This window comes from Homalodisca vitripennis, chromosome 1 (genome assembly GCF_021130785.1).
Source record: "Homalodisca vitripennis isolate AUS2020 chromosome 1, UT_GWSS_2.1, whole genome shotgun sequence".
Taxonomy (NCBI): Eukaryota; Metazoa; Arthropoda; class Insecta; order Hemiptera; family Cicadellidae; genus Homalodisca; species Homalodisca vitripennis.
This window is the reverse complement of record NC_060207.1, coordinates 82,727,379-82,750,300: the sequence shown is the minus strand read 5'-3', so window position 1 is coordinate 82,750,300 and position 22,922 is coordinate 82,727,379. Positions and strand designations below refer to the sequence as shown.

General features: G+C 35.3%; 1 protein-coding gene across 3 annotated transcripts in view; it reads left to right on the top strand.

Moving 5' to 3' along the window:
- LOC124365766 (iroquois-class homeodomain protein IRX-4) overlaps positions 1-21,967 on the top strand; it is a 94,222-nt gene extending 72,255 nt beyond the window's left edge. For all 3 annotated transcript variants that reach the window (XM_046821773.1, XM_046821778.1, XM_046821787.1), the window contains exons 4-5: positions 16,017-16,321; positions 19,753-21,967. In XM_046821773.1, the coding sequence (XP_046677729.1) occupies positions 16,017-16,321; positions 19,753-20,333 (886 nt within the window). In that variant the 3' untranslated portion in view covers positions 20,334-21,967. The remainder of the gene's footprint in view (positions 1-16,016; positions 16,322-19,752) is intronic.
- The last annotated feature ends 955 nt before the right edge of the window (positions 21,968-22,922 follow it).

Below are 22,922 nucleotides of genomic sequence, written 5' to 3'. Positions count from 1 at the left end.
ACGGTCGGTTTTAATTATGTATAAAACAAATAATTATGACGTATGAAAAAAGTATAATTTGTTATTCTTAACTCTTTCTAAATCATGACATTATGATTATTATTATTTTCAAAAGTATTAAACCTGACGATCTATTTTTCTGTTATGGAGCAATATTCCTTCCTTTATCGAAGAGGAAAACAGTTTTTCAGCTCTTAGATATCGATGAGAGGAGGTAGTTCCATATCGATGTAGTATATCATCCTGTACATTACGTATAACTTCTGCATGAACCATAATTAATTCCGTCATTTTTCCTTGAACGCCAGCCACCGCATCAAGAACCAACCTAAGGAGAAACGCTCAATCACTGGGCTTACACAGTCTGCTACCGCAATTATAAGAGGCTTGTTAATCTTGTGTCGGTAGGAAGCGGAGATAAGCTAATGCGCGATGCATGTCCTTAGCTCGCTAACCGGGAGTTCTCCTGCTCTGGTTACAGGTCCTGTATACCACGTGCGTCTCCTTACCACAGTCACACCTAGACCCATACAGACTATGAAGTGTTTTCTTCTTATAGTTTTCAAAATCTTTGTTGCTTTCTCTATAGTAAAAAAATTATCGTACTTTAATACCTTACCATTAACAAAATATAGGAACTTTTCTCATTTATTGAATTTTCAAAAAAGTTGGGAGTTAACAGTTTAATAATTATCAAACTAATTTCCCTTTCTCGCAATTTGGTATTTTCAACCGTTGATAAATTATACGAGCAAGGCAATTATATGAGTATTATATGAGAACAAAAGAACTGTAACATAAATAGGCTACGTTTATCTAAGAAAACGGAAGTAAAAATTGATAAAATAAATGTATTGCTTGTTATACTTTATTGGTTGAAACACAATATAACTGACAATTTTGTAAATGTAAATCTATGGATTATAATAAATTTGTCTTTATCAAACAAACTGCAGAACCAGTTTAACATAGGACTTAATACTACTCCGTACGGAACTATATTTTGTATGTAAGTGGGTTAAAACTACGCGTATTAGTGATATGTTTAGTATAACATGAATACATATACTCGAACACCAAATGGCGGTTTTGTGTAATATTTAATATATATTACATGAAAGATCACTGTTACTTAGTTCATATTATTTACCAGTAGTCACTTTAATACAGATTTAAGAAACTAAAAATCTCTATTTGATCAATCAGATTCTTTTTAGTTCTTTTAGTTTCCAGCTTTGTTAAGTACAGTTTAATAATTTAGATTATTTCTATGTTAAGATTTATTGTCTAAGTAATAACTTAAATTTAATGAATGCAAATTTCTGCACAAACATTCATAACATAAGGGGTAGATAATAAAACGTGATTATATGTATTTATGAAATTAGTTTATTATAACTATCTGCATACGTCTTATGTATGGAGTTTACATACCTAATTTATAATTCTCTTTTTTCGGTATTGATAGTAGGCCTACCCGATTATATGTATATGTTATATAACGTATACACTGACTTTATTTGGGCATAAGAAAAAGCATGACTAGTATCCTCTCGCGTGCCATAAGTAAGCGTTTGATTATTTTAAATATAAAATTGTATTCATTGATTTGTATTTTCGGATCAACAACAAAAATAAAAATTAGATCACTCTCTCTCTCCCTCCCTCCCCTCTCCCTCCGATGCTATTTCGCTATCGACTTCATATGCGGATCGTAGTCTACGTAACAACTATGTCGTTATTTGCCTCAGTAAATTGCCAGAGCAGCTTTCCGTGGTTCTTAACCTTAGCCGAGATCGATTAATTTAAAATATTACATTTTCAAATGGAAAATAACGTTATCCTACTGAATAAGGGAATTTTTGCTATTTATTGTAACAATTGCATGTTTTTACTCAAATTAACTAAGACTATATTATAAAGTTCAGAATTCTTTATTAACAAATCCGTTCGTGATAGATGTAATGCTATTTAATAAATCGATTCAGTTCATTGTAGTAAACTAAAATTTTCAATTACTAAGCTGAGATAAGATATACTTCTATCTAGAAAACTATAAAGAATTGATGTCCAGGTTCTAAATTTTGTAATGGTTCCTATGATATTCAAATAAGTAATCGTATTATTTATACTAGACATCGCCATCGGTAAAAATTATTAGACTGTCTACTGCTTCGCTTGGTACAAGTTATAAATATTTATTAAATGTATAACACTAGAAGTGCTCTGCTTCGCATTCAGTCTCATTTTGAGAAACAGGGACACCATGAGCATATTCGGTAGTCGCTGAAGGACATTCCAACCATTTAATCCATTTTAGATTTAAATTTCAAGATGGAGCCCTAAAGTCGGAGAGTGGAACTGTTTATTATAAGTATCTCTGGAATTTCTTGAATTTCTCTCCAATGTTTCATAATTATTTATTGAATATCACTGTGTGTATTTATATTTCTGTAGTAATATGGAGAAATCGTAAGTGTAAAGGTAGAGTAAGTCGAAGTCCTTAGTGTTTCTGGTAACTTATGATTTAATAAATGATGGTATTTTAACGTAGTTGATTAAAATCCTAATAAAAAGCCCCAGAAAACGAAAAGTCTGTTTACTTTGGTAGATGAATAACAACAAACATTTACTAAATGTGTTTACCTTCGAAATAGGCAACACATATAACCCTTTATAAAATATGATGGTTCATTTGCCTACAAAATTCACAGGTTCAATAGTAACAAAATATAATTTAAATTCGACATTAAAAAATAAAAAAATATACTTAAAACTTGGGAAAAAACATTATTTTAATATCAGTTCAATTTTTAAAGTAGTCACTCTGCTAAAGAGGTAACTAAATAAAACAATCACTACATTCATCATGATCTATGTAGTTGGTCTATAATTGGTCTATAATATGACAAACCTGTGTAAAAATACTATTATGTTCTTAGCAAACTCGAAGTACAATGCGAATGATAAATTTTAATAACGAATATTCGTTGTTTTATATAGCCTCTGAGTAACACCTTATATCTGTATACTTAACGCCAAGTGATGGTTTCTGTACTATGGAATGGGAGTTGAATACAAACTAAATACTTTGACACGCGATACAAAGATTTTTCGGGAAATAACAATCGGCAGTCATTGATGGTTTCGTGTTAGGATTTAGGTAGAACTGTCTCTGTGTGTTGTATTCACCCATACATGAAGGCTTGTTTAACTAACGTAATAACGAGCTTGATTCGCTAGTAAGGCTTCCCATACTACCAGCAAGCCCGCGATTTGATTCCATCAATACAAGCGGCCCTATCTGTCCGTTTATTGCTTTAGGCTGAACTAGCACCCATCTTTAATGTAGACCTGCGTACACTAAAATTTTTAAACTTTTACGACCTAATCTTTAGTCTTGACACATGGGGCATTTCTCATTTTTATATATGATTCATACAAATCTATATGCTTTTTAGTTTTCTCTGTATTTGTATTAGTTTTTTGTATAGGAAACAAATCTCAAACTTTGTTGTACTTTATCATTGAAATATTCAAAACGTATACTTCACAAGAAAAACGAAAAAAAAAATTGAATCCGTATTTGTTATATCTTTAAAACGAGACATCTCCTTAATTATAATTTGTCTTATAGGGTAAAATTCAAGGCTTTTTCTACGTTTAAATAAGTATAATATTATAAATGGAATTAATCTCTAGACAACCATTTAACTGAACGGGGTTGGGTTTATTTATTCTGATAATTGGACAACACACAATTAGCGTGTCATTCTTTTTTAGAATAGGTTTCTAAAACACAGTTTCTATGACAGGCTTTTGTAAGGTTCAAGCTACAATGTAAGCAACGTCATTGTTAAAATATTAACTACCCAATTAGCGTCACTAAAATCGTCACAAAAATATTTGATGTCCTTTCTTGGAATAACACACTCGCAAATAAGGTATATAAATTGCCAAACAAAATTCCTAAAAATTTATTTGTTAGACGTGGGTGAACACAGTTGGGTAATTTGACAATCAATGTTCTTTCTCTAGTTGCAACTACATGACAGAACCTATGTTCGGTTAAATATTGCTGTAGAGTTTGCTACAGTGTTGTCCTGTTTTGTACACAACGAATGTTTCCAGTTTTCTAAAGTTTCCCGGACCTGTGGAACGCGTTCGACAACGTACGGTCGGGTGTCAGGCACCAGACAGTGATAAGTCAACCTTGGCGTTATCCCTTATATTGGGCGTAACAAGTGTAGTGTATAACAATGTTCGTAATTGTGTTCATTAACCGGCGACAGATATGCACGTGGCTGTTGCGATGATAGCTACTACTGTACTGTTAACACTGCCCTGCTCGGGGCTTAGGTTACCTGTAGTTCGAGTATCCAGACATTGAATCAGTCACTCAGTTATGTAATATAATCTATTACAACACGTGTTACTCGTCTGTGCCGAGTATTCACGTCACTATTGGCTATAAAGTTATTTATTGACGTAAATGAATAGAACGTCCTAATTGTCTTCCACAAAATATTTAAAGGCAGTATTGATATAATTTAAAAAAATACAGCGATGAAGTGATAGAGAATTGGTTAGAAGGGATCATACTCAACTAGAAGGAGAATTCTTACGGAATTCTGAAATTATAAAATGAAAACAATCTTTTTGAGTGCTAAGCTCACGATCTTAAATTTTGGGGCTATTTACCCTTAAACTTATTTAATGAGACTGAAAATGCATTAATTTTATATTTTTAGATAAACAATTTTAATACATTTTGGAAAGTTGATCCAACTAAAATTAATGAAACATTTTAAGCTAGACTCTTTTAGTTTCTTATAATATTTGTGATGTTCAAATTGCGCTTATTAAGCTTTAAAGCTGGCAAAAAATTTAGGTTTGACGCGTTAACGATTTTTTGTTTGTATTATTCATGTGACACACTATAAAACAACGAACATTCCACATTCACGTCGCGTTCAGCATCGGCGAAAATCATTTAACTTCTTCGCAACTATATCTACTCAAAGAACCTTTTACGTGAGCCCTTCGGTTTTTAGTTGTCAATTAATTATTTATTTTGTTTTCTATGTATTCTTGGAAAGCATTTTGTTCAAAACTCAAAATGTGTGGGTACCAAAGCGCCAGTATTCCCTTGATGATATGTCTTTCTACGGGGTTGAATTTATTTTCATTATATGTCGAGACGTTCAACGCCTTATTGTCTAGAATTAGTTTTAGGCTAAATAAGTGAAATTGTTATACTTTGAAAGTCGACGTTTAACATTCTTTTACTCGAACTTTATAAAACGATTTCAAAAGGTTCCTAAGGCTTTTAAAAACTTCAAAATTAGGGATGATTCTGAATAATTAGTAATTTAAGGGCTTGTAAATAAATAATTTCTAAAAACCACAATTTTTTATGATTCTATGTGTGCGTCCCTAAAATTATACACGATAACAATCTGACATATGAACGGTGCATACACTAACGGACCTAGACACTTTGATGAGGGGGGGGGGGTTATCTCCCTCTCGCGGCTAAGATCCTCGTCCTCTCAGGCGCGGGTCGCCGCGCCACACAGCACGACGGCTCTGTAAAAGACATCGATAAATATTCGGATTGGGCATATGAGTGGGAATAATGATTTCGTGAAATGACGGGGACAAGCTAGCTAGACGGTCCGGCAGATACCCGAGACAGGATCGCCTGTAACCCTAGAGCTTTGTATTGCCGCGGTACAGAGCGGAGCTGTGCGGTGGGAGGACACCTTGTAGGCATTTTTTTCTCCCCGGGCGCCATTTTGTTTTGTTTTTATCTCCGCGTGGCGCAGCGTCGGACTCGGATCGCCTGTCAGCCTGGCGCCATCCGTCGAGTCGTGACCTGCCGAGGCGATTAATTGACCCAACTATTGACGGTAATTATCGTGCCGGGCCGCCATTCGGGCCTCCACTTCTCCAGAGAGGGAGGAATCCGATCCAGAAATCGCACAAGATGAAGACAAAAATGTTTTGTAGCTTACAAACGAATATACACGTATACGTAAAAGTTTGGGCCAGTCTCCATTTTCTCTTCTCTAATTTTGTATAGTGACATTTCACCCCTTCAGAGCCCTTCAATTTACAGTTTTGTGAGTACGTTCTTTAAAAATAAAAAAAAGTTATTTACAAAATGTTGATAAGCATGTTGTCACCAACAAATGTGGCAAAGCATAGAATGAGTATAAAACATATTGCATCATAAAAATATCTAACAATAAAAATATTGTTACTTTTGTCAGTACGGCATCTTTTTTTAATAGTCCAACTAAACAATAAGTATATTGCAAAAAATATACCGGTAATAAATCTAAATTTAAATAACAACATGAGAAGCAGTTGTAATTTGTTACATAAAGTAAAGTGCATGTCAGATCTTGCGGTTAGAATCACCGTCTTTTCAACATTAGTGCGGGTGGGTGCTCATGCACAGATACGAAATATAAGCTGAAGAAATGCGGCAAGAACATCACGATGTCGGTTGTGTAGAGGAAGGATGAGCTTATTATTCTTAGATGGACCTAACTGAAGTTATGCTTCCATTGCTTGTTAACACTTGCCTACTGCCTAATCGTACAGGAGACTAGGGATTTGTGGACTGCCACTGTGAGTGTGTTAATAGGACACGAGGATCCAGTTTCCGAGGTTACCTGTATCTAGAAAGGTTGTTGAAAACTATGAAAGCAGACGAAAGGGAAAGGGAACGAACACAAGAGGGCACCTCCAAGGACTTGGAACGCTTAGACCCCAACCTAAAACAATCCAAACTTAGACGCCTCATTGATAATATTACTAAGGCAGTAAATGGGCATCTCATGGGAACGCTCTCCGCATTGCTTCGAGATGGTGGAGTCATATAGAACTGCAGTTTTACTTGTACACAATCCGAGGCCTACAAACTACCACTTAGTATTGCAAATATACAACACTAGCGAATTAATGTTACTGGTACTAGTACTATCCTCAGTGAGGCGTACGAGTATACGTGTGTATTTTCTTTAGTGGTTATCTTATTATTATGAAATTTAAAGTTTAGCTAGTAATATAAAGCTAAACTTTATATTTGTGAGTTTAAATGTCAATGTAATAATTTCCCTGTGAATTTACACAATGTTTCATAATTAAAAACTGCTGATAATAATACTACGTAATATAACGTAACCTTTTCGTCCTTAATCTTTTGTTGAAAGAGTTTTCAATTTAATATTATATTCGTTAACGTATTTTGATGATATATTTAAATGTGTTATTACTAAGAATTACAATCCATACTATATCTTATACCGACTCAACTCCTAACTATGATTTTCTTGATCGTTGAGTGAGGCGAGTTTGTATCAATGCCGGGATATTTATCACGCAAGGCTCACAGCCTGTAGCCGCGCCCACACTACAGCGTCGCAGCCGTCATCGGCGCATAAATTGCGCGTATTACCGCGCATCGGAGAACGAGAGCGCAGTAAATTGAAAGCCAATAGGCTACAAGAGACAAGTGGCGTGTTGTGCTTTAAAATACGGTTTGTCGGCGCCGACAGATGTCGGGAAAGAACTACAATAATTCAGCGAATGGGGGCAGAGGAATTTGAGACTGATACCGATACCGAGTTCGGATGGATTATTGATTGGCAAGAAGTGTGAGGGGATTGTATAATATTTACTGAGTATCTTCAAAATCAACTAAAAATATTTACGGAGGAAGTTACCTACTTTGGTTATAAATTTTAGTTTTAGTAATTTCCAATGAATACAAAGTTACAACGAGTAATTAAAATATGTCTTGCTAAATTTGAAATAGGACATTTTTCTCTGACTTTTATTAGTCATGTGTCGTTAAAAGTGCCTCCCTTTACTGTGATAAGCTACTAAAGCTAACAACGCATGCTCATCGCTGCCGGCCGGCAGGGGTTTAAATGGTGGTTCACCAAATAGCTCCTATTATATATATATATATATATATATATATATATATATATATATATATATATATATATATTCAGTGACGGGTGTGTGCTCTTCTTCGTTAATAAAACCTAACGATTCTATAGTTTATAAGACATTTAAATCTCAAGACAAAATGTCCAGTATAAATAATATCTTCTGTAGTACACATACTTAGCAGTTTTACACTTAATACACGTAGGAGTTCTTGATGTACACATAATTTTCAAGTTTTGTGTTAAAAATACTTCAACCAGTTTAGATTACACAATGAAAAAATTCTAAAAAATGTTTTAAACATACATATTGTGCACATGTTGTTAGTTCGGTTCCAAAAAACTTTTTTTAATGATTTGATACAATTTATTCACCACACTGAATGCATGCAAAAATAATATAAACACCGTTACTTTCATTGCCAGTTTTATGCACTAAAAATAAATGAATTCTTGTTTTGAAAATAAAAACAAACGTTTCACGATTATATATCTAAATGTTGGCACTTGAGCAGAAATTTATTTTTGTCAGTTTTCGATTGAGAAAACCTTTGCTTAAATCTTACAAAAATGATAATAACACAACGATAATTCAATATAACCATATAATATAATTTTAACTATACTATAATATACTTAGATGACAACAATTATGTTTAAATAATAAATTCGACTTAGAGGATTAAAATAAATACTTAGTAGATTATTTCGACAAATAGCACATATGGACAATGTATACTAATACACAAAGAATACAATTAATGTAAATGTACATTACCAACAACGATGATCGTATAAAACTATATAAGATGCGTTATATACATTCAGAACTCTACATGATGGCGAATAAATTTTATAATAATACTAATTTCGATGTTGTAAAGTAAAATGCCTTATTATTATTATTATTAAATATTTATAGTATCTATAATAAGGAAAAATAGTTATTCTCGATAGTTGAAAAATATTTCTTTTTTCTTTTTGAGAGCAGAATGTAGAATTGTAATAATCCATAACATTTCCCTTTTTCTTGGTAAACATTTTTATTTGCATATCATTCATTGTTATTATATCTTCATAATTAAAAAAAAGGAGGATCTTGCTTTATATTGTAGAGCTATTGGTTCCAAACAAGCCAAGTGAAGTTTATACACGGACCACCTCCTCTCCTGTGTGGGCCTACACTTGAGCGATGTGCGTGGATGAAGAAGCCACACACAGACAATACTGCGTGTCGAGTCTTAGGATTGGCAAAGCTCTCTTGTTCGACCAATGTCGTTAACATGAATGGTTTCACAGGCTCGACACACAACAGTAGACGATATCTGTAACCAAAGTCATTAGGGTCTTACACGTTTTTACAAAGTGTTGACACATTTTATAGTAAATTATACAGAGAAACAAGTGCCAATTTCCACCACAATCTGGCCGTTAGCGATATCAGCTCTTGTTAGTGTGACATTCATCTATACATTTGGCTAATTATTTTTTAAATGCGGCGATAAGTCACTAATTTATCAGAAGGCCAACAGTTTATACGAGTGATTTCGTAAAACGGTTCCTTCGATAAATCTCAGACCAGTCGGTGGGAGTGGTTCGATAATTAGCTCGTGTTCAAATATTGTAGTTGTAAAGCATAGTCACAGTGGATTACAAAACAAGTAAACACATTACTAATTCTAAAACAACTTTAAAGAGACGCAGCAGACTAAGGAAATCCTCGAATAAAATTAAAGGAAACCTAATATGAAATTAGCTAATTGTTTGGTGAAACTAATTTTTAAGAAGTGTCATCGCTTAGTGACTGTTAAACACGCGCAAGTTCATCATAAACGACTCACAGTGGCGGAAAAACGGAGGCGTATTTTTAGAGTTATGCGCCGCGAAACTGCAATTTTATGATCTGTTGCCACAATTGAGCAATTAAGAAATCCTCCGGCTGAATGTAATAGGGCGGCCCACAATAAGGAGACGCATTAAAATTCTTTCGAGCAAAACGAGAGGGCGGACTTGGAGGAGGGAGGGGCATTCCTCCGGGATGAAAATTTAATGAAAGCTCACGGGCAAGCAAGTCGACGAGTAAAGTTTATTCTCCATGGCTATCAGGTTAGTTGCTCTGACAAGCTCGACTTTAACCTCTTTAGTCCTGTCAATTTTTAAACACGTCTTAAATAATACTTATTTGGAGGTATTGTTAACTATTTACTCTAATGTCAGCTGGCGGATGTCAACGGATTGAACTGCTACTGTAAGTTAGTAGAGAAGTGTTCCCAATACAGTTGACATACAGTTGTACAGTAAACATTATATTCTCCAATAGTAATTGTTGATGGCAACCATAGTCTATTGCCGATTCCGAAAATCTATAATCTTTTTTTATTTAAACATAGTAGTTCAAAACACATTTTTTCCGTTTTTGCGATTTTTCAGAGAAGTAAATAAATAAAGTAGTGTGGACAGTGTACTATTCTGCTAGCTTGTCTTTTTATTTTCTATAAGTCCTTTAAGTGTTTTATAATTTGAACGTCCAATTTACTAAATCTCTGATGCATAGTGACACAAATTCCATTTTGTTAGGTATTACATTTTGAAGTCAACGTTTAGGTAGTACTCGTGTAATTTTCATTTAAATGCACCGTACAAGATGAAATAAACAGCAAAAACTTTATTTTGTGTATCTACACTGTGAATATAAATGATTGAGTTAACCATCTACAAAAATGCAAAACAATTATATATTTTATTTACTATTAAAATATTTATATGGTCTGCTTAAATGTAATTTTTAAATATTTAACTTAAATACACTAGTTATATCAGGTCTTATTCTGCTTTTAACCGAATTATAACAAAACAACACAAAATATCTTAAAAAAATAGTAATAGCCGAATTTTTTTATTTTTATAACCTTAGCTCGAATCAACGCTTTGATAATTATTAACAACTCAACCTCCCTCAAACTTAACGGTTTTGCAACGTTAAACTAGACATTTAAAGTGCAGCAGAATATACTATCCGAAATGCCATGATAAATGCAAATAAATTATGAAGAGTAATGCAGCTTTAGCTATTTAGTAGTTATATCCAGAAATGCAAATAAAGTATTCATCCAACATTGTTAACGCCAAAAGCCAGTTCAGTTATAATCATTTCTACTGTTTGTCAGTCAAACAAATTTAATTACAGTCACTAACTTTATTCCGAGTTCCGACGTCACTGCCGGAACAGTAACTCCAATTACACAACACACTATTCTGCGCTGTAAAATGAATCAGTTCACTTTAACCGATAAAATAATAGAATCCTCCATATCCCCGGGATAATGTCATCATTCCATTACGGTGTTGTCAGCTTTATCCCTTGATCCGTGCGGTGCGCTCCGCTTTGTCGATCAATTTTCGATAATTAATGAACACTCCGTGTGATTATATCGCGGGATTTCGCCCCGCAATCGGGTGTCACATGAATTATTAATATTAACAGTCGGCATTTAGAGATTTTTGATGCGATAATCGGATGTAGGGCATGCGCCCGTGTCAGCTGGCAAAGTTTGATATACGTTTTTGCCAAAATGGTTGCGGTTTATGCCCCCTCCCCCACCCCACCGGTAGCCACAGCTCGCCCGTGACACACGGCGGTTAAGCGGTGGTGTATGCGCACCCCTGTATTGCCGGCTATTGTTGCAATTGGTTTGTATCTCCTCATTGCCAATGGAGGTTTACCGCTTTAACTCCGTATATTGCAATCTTTTCAGAAACTCAACAGATATTGGTTGAAATCGTTTGAGCTTGAATAGGGAACCTTTTATACAATATTGATCCGATCAAGAATAATAAATGAAATAACAACAATATGTTTATTTACTGATATACTAGTTTGAATACTTAGTTTGAGACAAGAATTTTGTTACCTTGATATGTTACTTGTAAAGTACAAAATTATTATAGTCTCTGATTGTATTCCTAGTAGGGTGTTATAGAAGAATAAATAATAAATTCGTATTGACATAGCCTCATTATGTTCATATACTTGGACCCCTCAATACTTTGATATGATTTCATCGAAGTGAAGGAGGAACCAGTACGACGTGAACAATATTACGATAAAGGTTCGAGTTGAACCCCTGCTGTATATACTTCATTGGCTATACTGCTTAACCCGTTGGCGCTCTTTCTAATTCTGTAATCTAGTAAATCATGCCCAACGTTTAGAACATATACTATGCTCGACCCATCCTGAGTTACGTACCCTTTTTTATATCTGGGCCCCGTGGAATCGATCAACGAAGACTGTGGTATTTCCAATAACCAACTAGTATTCAAGCTTCAGAAAATCTGTCAGTTATTAAGGACCTAAATTACAATAGCACAAGGCTAAAACAGAATGCTTCGGAGTCCAGGTTATTGATGGGAAGACTAGTTAATTTCACCACGAATAACATTTTTGTAATATCAATGTAATTACGTTTTATATAAAACCTCATGAAAACCTAGTGGCAATTATTCTGAACTTAACCTAATCACACTAAAGGTAGAGCTATTTTACATTAAACAATACAGAGTATTTAAATACAATGAGATAAGTGGAATTAAACAGTGTCCAAGCTTGCTTGTAACGTTAAAGAGTTGTTCACACCATTTCCGACCAGTATTTTTATTTTCAGCATTAATGCTCTAAGAATAAAGAATCACATTAATACCCTTTATACCAGCTACACATGATAACTGCAGCATACGCGTTACAATTCTTTTGTCTCAGGGTGTAAAAATTAAGTTCTAATGGTGCAAAACATCGTTATAGCCCGGGTCAGCGTGAAGTAGAAAAACCCGGGTCTTTACTTCCAATGGAGGTGTGAACGTTTGTGTCCCCGTAATCCAGCGGGCAGAAAGACAAAGGTGCAGAGCGATGTTTTGTTGTGGCCCTCCCGACACAAAGAAACGGGCGAGGGATTCACGAGCATATTTTATAAGAGGGGAAACAAGGAGTTTATCTGCGAGGGTCAAGAAGCTTGACACGGGAGGTCAATCGGGAAGATTCGCGCCGCGCCGGGGCGGTTTTGGGGTGAAGGGTTGGGGTTGGGTGACGTGGGTGGACGGGGGGAGGTACCGATTAGTTATCCCCATGGCAACATCACCTCTACTCTTCCCCGCCGCGCGACATTTTCAAAAAGCCAGACAACGCGATCGCCACCGATGCAAAATTTTACCTCCAGCTGCAACGTTTATTAATTATTTAGGATTAATAGCGGGCGACTGTGTCAGCGACAGCGGCGACTTGTCGATGGTATCTGGACAGATTGGATTTGCATCGGATCTGGCCGATTCATATTTGTTATTTTATCAAACAACCAAATCCCCCATCGTCAGCGCCGGGATTATCTACCAATTTAATTACAATCACAATCATTTAAACCGGTAAGCCCTGGTAAAAAAACCAACCGACAAGTTTTTCACCACTGACATGGATGTTTGGGGTGAAAATGATTGTCGACGTTACCACGTTCTGATAGAGAGGCTTATCTCACATCATTATGATCGGGACAGACTGTCCACTAGTCATCGGAATTATTATTTGTTTAAAGCGATATTGCAGCTTTACAAATTAACTCGCTCTCTGTAAATGACCCTTAAATAACTTCATTTTGCCTTTTTTGTATTTCATTTTTATGAATGTATTCCGAATGTATGTACAAAAAACAATTGTCATTCAAACATTGTGCTACAATATAGATACTTATTGCCAGTAGATTTTTAATCAATTTATTAAGTATAACATTTGCATAACTTACTTACTATTTTAATTTTGTCCACTTCAGTAATCTTTTTTTCAAACCTCATTCTTTATAAAGATAAATTTGAGTGAAGCCAAGAGTGTGAATAATATGTTTACATTAATATACAAGGGTGTGTCAAAACAATTGGAAAACTACTCCTTGGAACGTAAAAATCGGAAATCATATAATCTTCTTCATCAGATGTCTATTTCGATCCAATAAGTGTCTGTATGTGATTTTTACGATACAAATAATAATTCTAAAGCAACTTTACAGAATCAAACAAACCTTTTACAAAATGATGGTCATTCAAAGATCTTAACAATAAATACATAAAAAACAAGAACATGTAATAGATTTAGATAATTTAGATAATGTTAACAAGGATAACATTTCTAAAACTTTAGTTTGATTTGGTAATGCTGTTTTAAACTGTCAATTTATTGTAAATAATACATATACACAAACATATGCTTAACAGATACAAATAAACCTACGGTTAGGATGATAACCCAAGGAATAGTTTTCCAAAGGGTTGGAATATGAGTTTGGAAACACTCTATAATTGAGAAAATACGATTAATAGTTATGTGGAGTCAATGTTTATGTATTAAAATAACAGAAACAAAGAGCTCAAATTAGAACGGTTTATTGTTTAATTTTATCTGCCATAAAATCGAACTGAAGACATCGAACGATTTAACAAGTTTTAACTGTGACTCTCAGATTGTCGTCAGAAATTGGACCGTGTAAATCAAATTAAAAGTTACACAAAGCAAGGCGCGATACGATCGGGAATGTCGGAGAAAGAAAGAATTTAATTCGAATCGGGTGAAGTCAGCATTGAGCAGTAAGCAGTCGTCGGTAGGTGGTGGGGAGGGGAGGGGTGAGATTAACGTATTTCAAGCTAGGGTACCCCTGCAATAATGGCGGATTTGGTGTAAGGGGATGTGAGAAGGGCGACTCATTTTTTCCTCATATTATGCGCGGAGGGTGCCTTTGCTCAATAAACGCAATAATCAAATCCAATTGGACTCGGGATGTATGAAGAATATCAATTCCTGCCCAATCAGATACCTGGGCAGGGGAGAATCCCCTCCTTCTCTGCCTGACTACAATAACCATTTTCGTACGTCAAAACCGTGAAACTGCGCTCAAAGATTGGAAGAAATCTTACGGTGAATGTTTTCAACAATTTACGATGCAATTGCTACTCCTCAATATCAGTTGACACTTTAAAAACCTTTTACGATATTGTAGGGGTCGAGAATACCTCGTTATAGTTGATAATGAACATTGTAAATAGAGAGACCCTCCTCATATAAAATACAACACTATCCAGTTATTACAACAGGCAGTGTGTACAGACAGAAACGTCATTAACTCGTTCTACTACTGTTGGTAATACAGCGTCAGTTCTACAATTCGTCGAAGATAACAAATAATTTCTCCAAACTCTCGAGGAAAGTTTATAGAAGTGTATGGATATTTTATGAAATTGGTATTAATTATTTTCACGTGCAGTACCTAACCCTTAGTTACTTTTTAAGTTTAACTTAAAAATACACAATCAAGACGTATGCCAAACAACATATGAAGAAAAATGTTCATAAATTGATTAAATGTACTATATTTCAATACTGTTCGATATATTTTTACAAATAAATATTTAATACGTAAGATGTAATAAATTATTTAAAATAGCGAGATGAATGCAATCCAGCAATACTTATGAAGAATTGAAACGATGGATATTCAATGTAAGTCATTACATAAAAAAGTCTACTTGAATTAAAATATTAAAAAGGTATGAAATCTGCCCATTTGATTTTACTGAAGTAAACATAATCAGAATATGGGTTATTTACCATTGATATAATTCTACGTTTCACGTCTGTCTTTTTACACCACAGAGTATATCAAACACAGCAGTTGGCAGCAATATCCGACGGCCAGATATAGTACTATCGGAACAGTAACGAATTCTGTAAATTTGTCCTAGTAACTGACCTCAATGAACATACGAGTTTGAATTGTCATTACTTTGCTAAATGTTCTTTTTCAGAATATTATACTCGTATTCACAACGTGGTATTGTGTTTCAAACTTCTATAAATGCTTCTAAAGCGACATCCTCCAAGGTTTTATTTTTCTTATCTTTTCGTATGGCCATTTAAAGGGGTTTTCAATTAATTTACTAGGCAAATCATAGAGATTGAATGTTTTGTTCCTCCAACAAATCAACTTGTACTAAATACTGGACTCTATGTTGCAGATACGCCATGGACCTGAACGGTGCCAGGCGAAAGAACGCGACGCGGGAGACGACATCGACGCTGAAGGCGTGGCTGAACGAGCACAAAAAGAACCCCTACCCGACGAAAGGCGAGAAGATCATGTTGGCCATCATCACCAAGATGACGCTGACCCAAGTGTCCACGTGGTTCGCCAACGCGAGGAGACGACTCAAGAAGGAGAACAAGATGACGTGGGAGCCCAGGAACAGGGTCGAGGACGAGGACAATAACAATGACGAGGTCCCCGGCGGCCGGAAGAGTGCGGACAACAAGGATAACTTGGGTAACATTACTTTCTTGGGTTACTAACTGTACACCGGAAATAGAATGAACCATGCAACTGTTTAAATGTGTTTTAGAAGTCATGATCATGTCATCAGTAGTAATTAAAAAGCTTAAAAGTTATATTCTGGAATTTTAAATTATTTCTTCTGGTTGAATTTTTGCTCTTTTATTAATATGGCTAGCTAGTTGAATCAAACCTCAGTTTTAATTTCCCAGTGTGCTGAAGAAAATAAATTAAGACAATACGTCCAATTTTATTCATACGTTTGTAAACCGCTTGCTATAGTACATATTCTGATATAGTTAATTTTACTTTTACCTATATTTTACCTATTTGCGCTTACTATAAAAAGGTTATGATTTTGATCCACATGGAATTGTAGAGATTCTCCGAGTGGCCTCTATATATAGAGAGAGAATACGGCATATAATCTTTCAGTGACGCAAAGACCTAAAGACGGTAGAACATGTTTAACCAGTTAAAGGTGTTCATAAATTCAAGGTGTTCAAACATATGCAAAAATGTTGACACAGAGAACGGAAAGAACTACAAGTTTTTTAAACCTATGATCATCATCCGACTGTAGGATTTAATGTAGGATGATAATTAACACTCAGAGTTTGAATCCGTACAAACTGAACTGAATTGGCAAAATCTAGCAGAGCGTTTAGTTAACTATTTAACACGTTTTCAATGTCACATTGTCAATTAACGCTTGCAAATGCGATCATGTCGGGATGGTCCAAAAGTGAAAACCGGTGTAGCCCCATCTCATCCCGCTGATTATCCCAACACCGGCGCTCAGTTGTCATTAGCTGCGATAGTTCGCTGTGGGGGATGTTCGGGACGGGGAGTCGTAATGAAGACGGACAGGACGTAATGAGTAAAGTGTTGTTTCTGATCGCAGGGATCACTGTAGTCCGGAATCAATTGCAGTTCCCTATTAAACATTCAGCAACCGACAATTCGTTTGGTGAAGCGTGTCGACATTTCGCTAAGAAAGATTAATAGGCTCTGACGTAGTTCGTCAATTTTGGAAAAGGAATGTTGGTGGCTTCATCTGAGTCCAATTTGGTATGATTTGGCTAAATTGTGAGGTTTTAGAGGTCTGTTAAGCTTCATCAGAGAGTTTCTTCGATACTTTAGAAATATAAAGAATGTTAAAAAAAGATTAAATGTTTCTGAATTTATTTCTTGCTCTCGTTTTGGATATCTTGTTAACCATTTACTGTTCTATTTTACTCAAACAATTAATTCTGAGGGAGGGTTTTCACAAGCCGATTTCAAGTAATTTCCCTGCTGGCTCACCATAATTGCATATTCATCGATAAAGGGTTGTAAAACACCAAAAGGTTCGAGACATCGAGGTATAATAACATTTTATGTGTGGCAAATACAAAATATAGCCATAGCAAATCCTGTTATCCTTTCAAATAAACTTTAAACGAATAATAGAAATATCTTCCAGAGAGTACAATGAAAGACAATTTCGAAGTACATAGGGTATTTCTTATGTGTTGCTAATGCCAGAAGGCGATCATGCATCATGTCGGGATTGCCCGCCATGACTAACACATCATCACGATGCGAGGAGTAGAAGAGGGTGAGCGATGATACCAACTGTTGACTGAGCCGCGATGATCCGTGCACCCGTCCCGAGTGTTAATCAAGCCTTCTCCGACTCCGATGTCATCGATCCATGCAAATGTCACAGGCCACGTGTCGCAAGTCCAAATATTATTGTTCCATTTCAAACAAACAAAGCCCTGTTCTCCAAGCACAACAGGCCGAGATAGCGCTGCAGCGTCGTTGGGTCGCTTTCAACGTCCGCCCGCCCGCGCCCTCGGCGGTTTTTGCTAATCAAATCGGACACAAATAAACAACGGCTTGAAATAGATTTGCATGTGACACTTGGCCTACCCAATATTTGCATGACATCCACCGTCTCCTGTCACTAGTTTGTTTGATGTCCTTTATGACGTACCCACCCTTTCCCTTTTATAATGTTTTATTTAGATTTTAATATATTAACGATCAATCTAAGTATCGTACCAACCAGCATGGGTTTCGCCAAATTAAATCATTAAATTAGCGCATTTTAAAACGTTTTAACCATTTCGGATTTTTGTTAGTTTCCAGAAAGGTGTTGGCACTGTAGGGGTTAATGTCACGTTCTAGAACAGATGAGTCGTCGTATGACACTATCGATACTGCTGTGTGCAGTTATTACATTATCTAGGCATGTACTGAATAGAAAGTTGGCACTTAAAGCTGTACAGTGTGATATAATGCTATAATAGTATATAGTGATATAGTATATAATGATATATAGTTATATAATACAGTGTTTTAACAGAAGTGTTTTCATAATATAATATTATATTTAATAGTTTTTAAATATACAACGAATGTTTTTTAATGTTGCATACTACATTATACAGCAGAAATAATATACAACAGGTCCTAAGTACTGTATTTCTTATAATCTAAGTAGTTAAAAATTATGTATTAATATATCGATGACGTATAAAGTTGTTGAGAGATACTTCACTGTATTAATTTAGTTTATGTATGACATCTTACATTAAAAAAAAAAAATATATATAGGCACATAATAACATACAACTCAACAATAGTAACAACAGAGCAGAACTTACACAAACTGAAAATTAAATAAAAATTACGGCAAATTAAAGACATGTTATTGCCAAATCTAGGTTACAAGTAATATTTCATCTACTCTAACACATGGTGGTTAATTCCATTTCCGAACCAATCCGGGATTAAATACGGACCCGAGGTGTTTTCAGCTGTTCCAATAAATCAAGCCCTACTAATCACCGCCAAACTAACAGGCATTACCACCAAATGTTCCGGCTACATATTTACCTAAAGCGGTTCCATTTGAAATATCAATGAATGGCCACAAATCGACGGGTACAGAATAAATCATCTATTATAGCCCCGGTCCTCGCATTATGGAAGATTATGGACCATGTCATCTTTCTTCCCCCCGGTCTAACCACCGAATAAATAAATTATAACGATTTATCAGTCCCCATTCACACGGCTGATGTGTTTGTAAACAGCTGATATACCGGCTATTGTGATCTAGCTGAGTCACCGTTCCTCTCTCTCGCTCACTTCTTCCATCAACACGGACCTGTCCTTGTCGTTTTGTTGTGTGCTACGCTGTTATTCTTCGTGGCATGAGAAGTTTTTTACACTTGTAAAAATACGGCTATTGCTTGTTTTCTTTGCTCAAATAATAATTTAGAAGGATCATATAATTCTTTCAAATGTTTTACGTATGATTCAATACAAGTGAACACAATTATAAATATCTTGAAAGAATCATATCGTAAAAATTCCTCATTTATTCTGAGAAAATCCTTTAGAATCAAATTAAAATATAATTTCTTTTGCAGATTCCAAAGACTCGGGAACGGGAGAGAGTGAGGACGGTGATCGTGACAGAAGCCATCAACTTCTGGACAGGCCACCCAGCAGCGAGTACAGCGGTTCCAGGCCTGGATCTCCAGAGTGTCTACAACACTTTCTGCATCCGGCCTACCACTCCTCACCGCTGCCTCCCGCCCCGGGCAGCAGCCAGCAACCCAAGACCAAGATCTGGAGCCTGGCGGACATGGCGAGCAAGGAGCCCGACCGAAGTCGACTGGTTTCCCCGCTCGCTAGAGGCGTCCATCCCCTCCACCATCCGAGTTACCCTCATGACTTCTACCGAAGTTTCTACCCCCACCTGCCCGCGCCGAGTTCGGACGCTGCCCTCCTGGACTCGTACTCCCGCTCGTTCGCAGCCGGTTCGACAGGGAGCCTGTCCTCCGTGGCGGCGGTGGTCGCCGCAGCCGCAGCAGCCTCCTCGGGAACTGGCAATGCCACTACACCCTTCGGCTTGGCCGTGACGACAGGAGCGTCGTCAGCATCCTCGTCAGGCTCCTCGGTCTCCGACCACTCGGCGAAACCCTCGGACACCGCCCAGCGAGCCTGACCCATAGTTCCACGTGCGCACTCTCCTCTCAGATGAGTCCTGGGAGACGGACTCTTCGCCATTCAGTGCGCGAAAAACGCTTGACCTCATACCTTCCGCTAAATCTCATAAAATGATTTTGATCGAGTGGTTTCAAAGACCGACTCTGTATGACTGTTCGTAGCTTTTTGCGGAGTGAATTAATGTGCGATATAAAATCATTGTATTGTATTTTAAGACTGCATAACTCTTTTAGATACTTGAGATGTGGGATGTGAATGTTGATAAGCCTATTACTTTTCGTTTGGCAATAATTAAATGAAAGAGAATACACTACGCCATGTAAGCGTTGATTAGAGCGACTTAGCTCGGATGGACTGTTTGGGTTACAGCTACTTCTGAAAGTCCGAAGTTGTGAGTAATGGACAATAAGTTATTATTTATGAATATCAATGTGATTTATTTGTTATTTAAATCCTTCTTTGTGATACAACTGTTTAAATACAATCCTAGTAAATAATGCCATGTTGAGAGTATATTGGCCACATATGTAATCATAATGTACAGAATTGCGATATATTTGATGTAAATGTGATATATATTCAGTTTAGTAAATTCTGTTGTTGAGGTCTTGTCTACACCATGCAAACATCAAATTTTTGTTTACAATATTTTGTAAAATTTAATATATACTGACTTATTAACTAATGAACGTTTGTATTTTCGTTTTGATTGTTTCTCACTTATTTTGTTGATTTTGACCTACCTTAATACGTACGTATGAGCTGTAATTTGATAACTGAAAAAGCTTTAAATTTATTGGGGTCATGTTTATTTTAAAGCTTTGCCAAGATATAGTAAAGTAATTCCTGGCCTTAGTATTTGCTGTCGAGAATGATTGATAAATAGTATTTACACTCTCAATTCTCATTCTATTTCATTGTAAAAAGTATTAAATTTATTATTTGAATATTACATGGTACTTTATTTAATTTTTGTTTAAATTTTGTTCATTGTATAATTGATTTCGTTTACTAATTAAGCTAGTCAGTTCAGCGAAACGCAAAGCCATTTATTGTTTCATCTTAAGCAGTAGTAATTTCTAATTTATTTATATTATGAATAAATATTTTTGAGGTTCAAAAATAAAATATCCTCTCAGAAGGTCTCGCGATTTTAAATCTTCTACTTGACATTTTTAATTGTACCAACGAATTTACTACCATTTTGTACATAATGTTTAACACAGTCAGCATTAATAATTATTTAAATTGTAAATTTATTAATTTTTACCAGCTAGTATTTCAGTCTTTATAGTTAAATGTTGAATCAGTAAACAAGCCAGTAATTTTCATTCGAATTTATTTTTAAGGGAAGAAGATTAATGTGCTTGTATATTTTCTTAATTATTGTAAATTATGAAATAATGTAATTTTTCTCGATTATTCACATTGTGTAGTTTTTGAATTGATAATAAATAAGTGTTTTTATTTATGTTTTGACCGAAGATAATTGGAACTGTTGAGTAGGAGACGGCCGCGGCCTAGGCAGAGAACTGATGTAGATACACCTACAACATACACTTCATGTATATTTATGTATAATGTAGACTAATAGAGCCTTTACGACATTAAATAAAATATTTGTTATAAAAACGTACGTTGTCTTATTTTTCATCCATTTTACATTTAATATAGATTAAAAATCATGATCTGAAGCATAATTATTACACTTTAAAAAACCCCCGTACTATTTTGTAAAAATAAACATATGCTTTATCTGAAATAGAGAGTGCATTTTCAATACAGGTTCAATAGGTAATTGTGAAACTTGTAAAGGTTATGTTGGTTTAATTACTTTTTCATGGTCCTAGTCTCATATGCGATATCAGAATACACACAGAAGAGCATAGAGTTTCTGCAATAAAACTGGAAAACCGGCAATACTCAAGTTGTTCGGAACTGGCTACAAACAACTGCCTTGTGGAATACCTCACTCCTAGTAGCCGATATCGTGCAGTCCACAACTCAAATACGGGTATTTTACCTTCACTTTCCTGCCCGATAATCATCATTGAATCCTAAATGTATCATAATAAACGGATAAACAAAATGTGAACGAGTTAAAAATGTTAATCGTACAGAAAGTCAAAACTTCTCAAACCAATAAACATCTTAAGAAGTGGAGGTTAAACCTAAAAACATTCACAATATTTACTAAAATTAAGTATCCAAAATATTTTGGTAAGAAAAATTAACATATTTCATAATACTATGTACTTAATACCACACTCGTAAAAGAGGTTTGCTAATAGAAGATACAATTGTTTTTGTATATTTTTGGGTTTCTCTTCTATGTACAATTAGTTTAAATATTAGTTTATAAAAATTATATACCAATTACAGGATTATTTAAAAAAATAAAATCCTTATACATAAAACATTAAAAAGACCTTTTTATAATATTTTGACATAATAATTCAATACAACACCTTCTGTTATAAATTTTAAACAATCTCAAACATTAGTGTTGAAGCTTGTAGCATTCACTAAGTTGCGTATTAGTATACATACCTACGAGGTCAATAGTGATAGTTGGTAGATGTCTCCA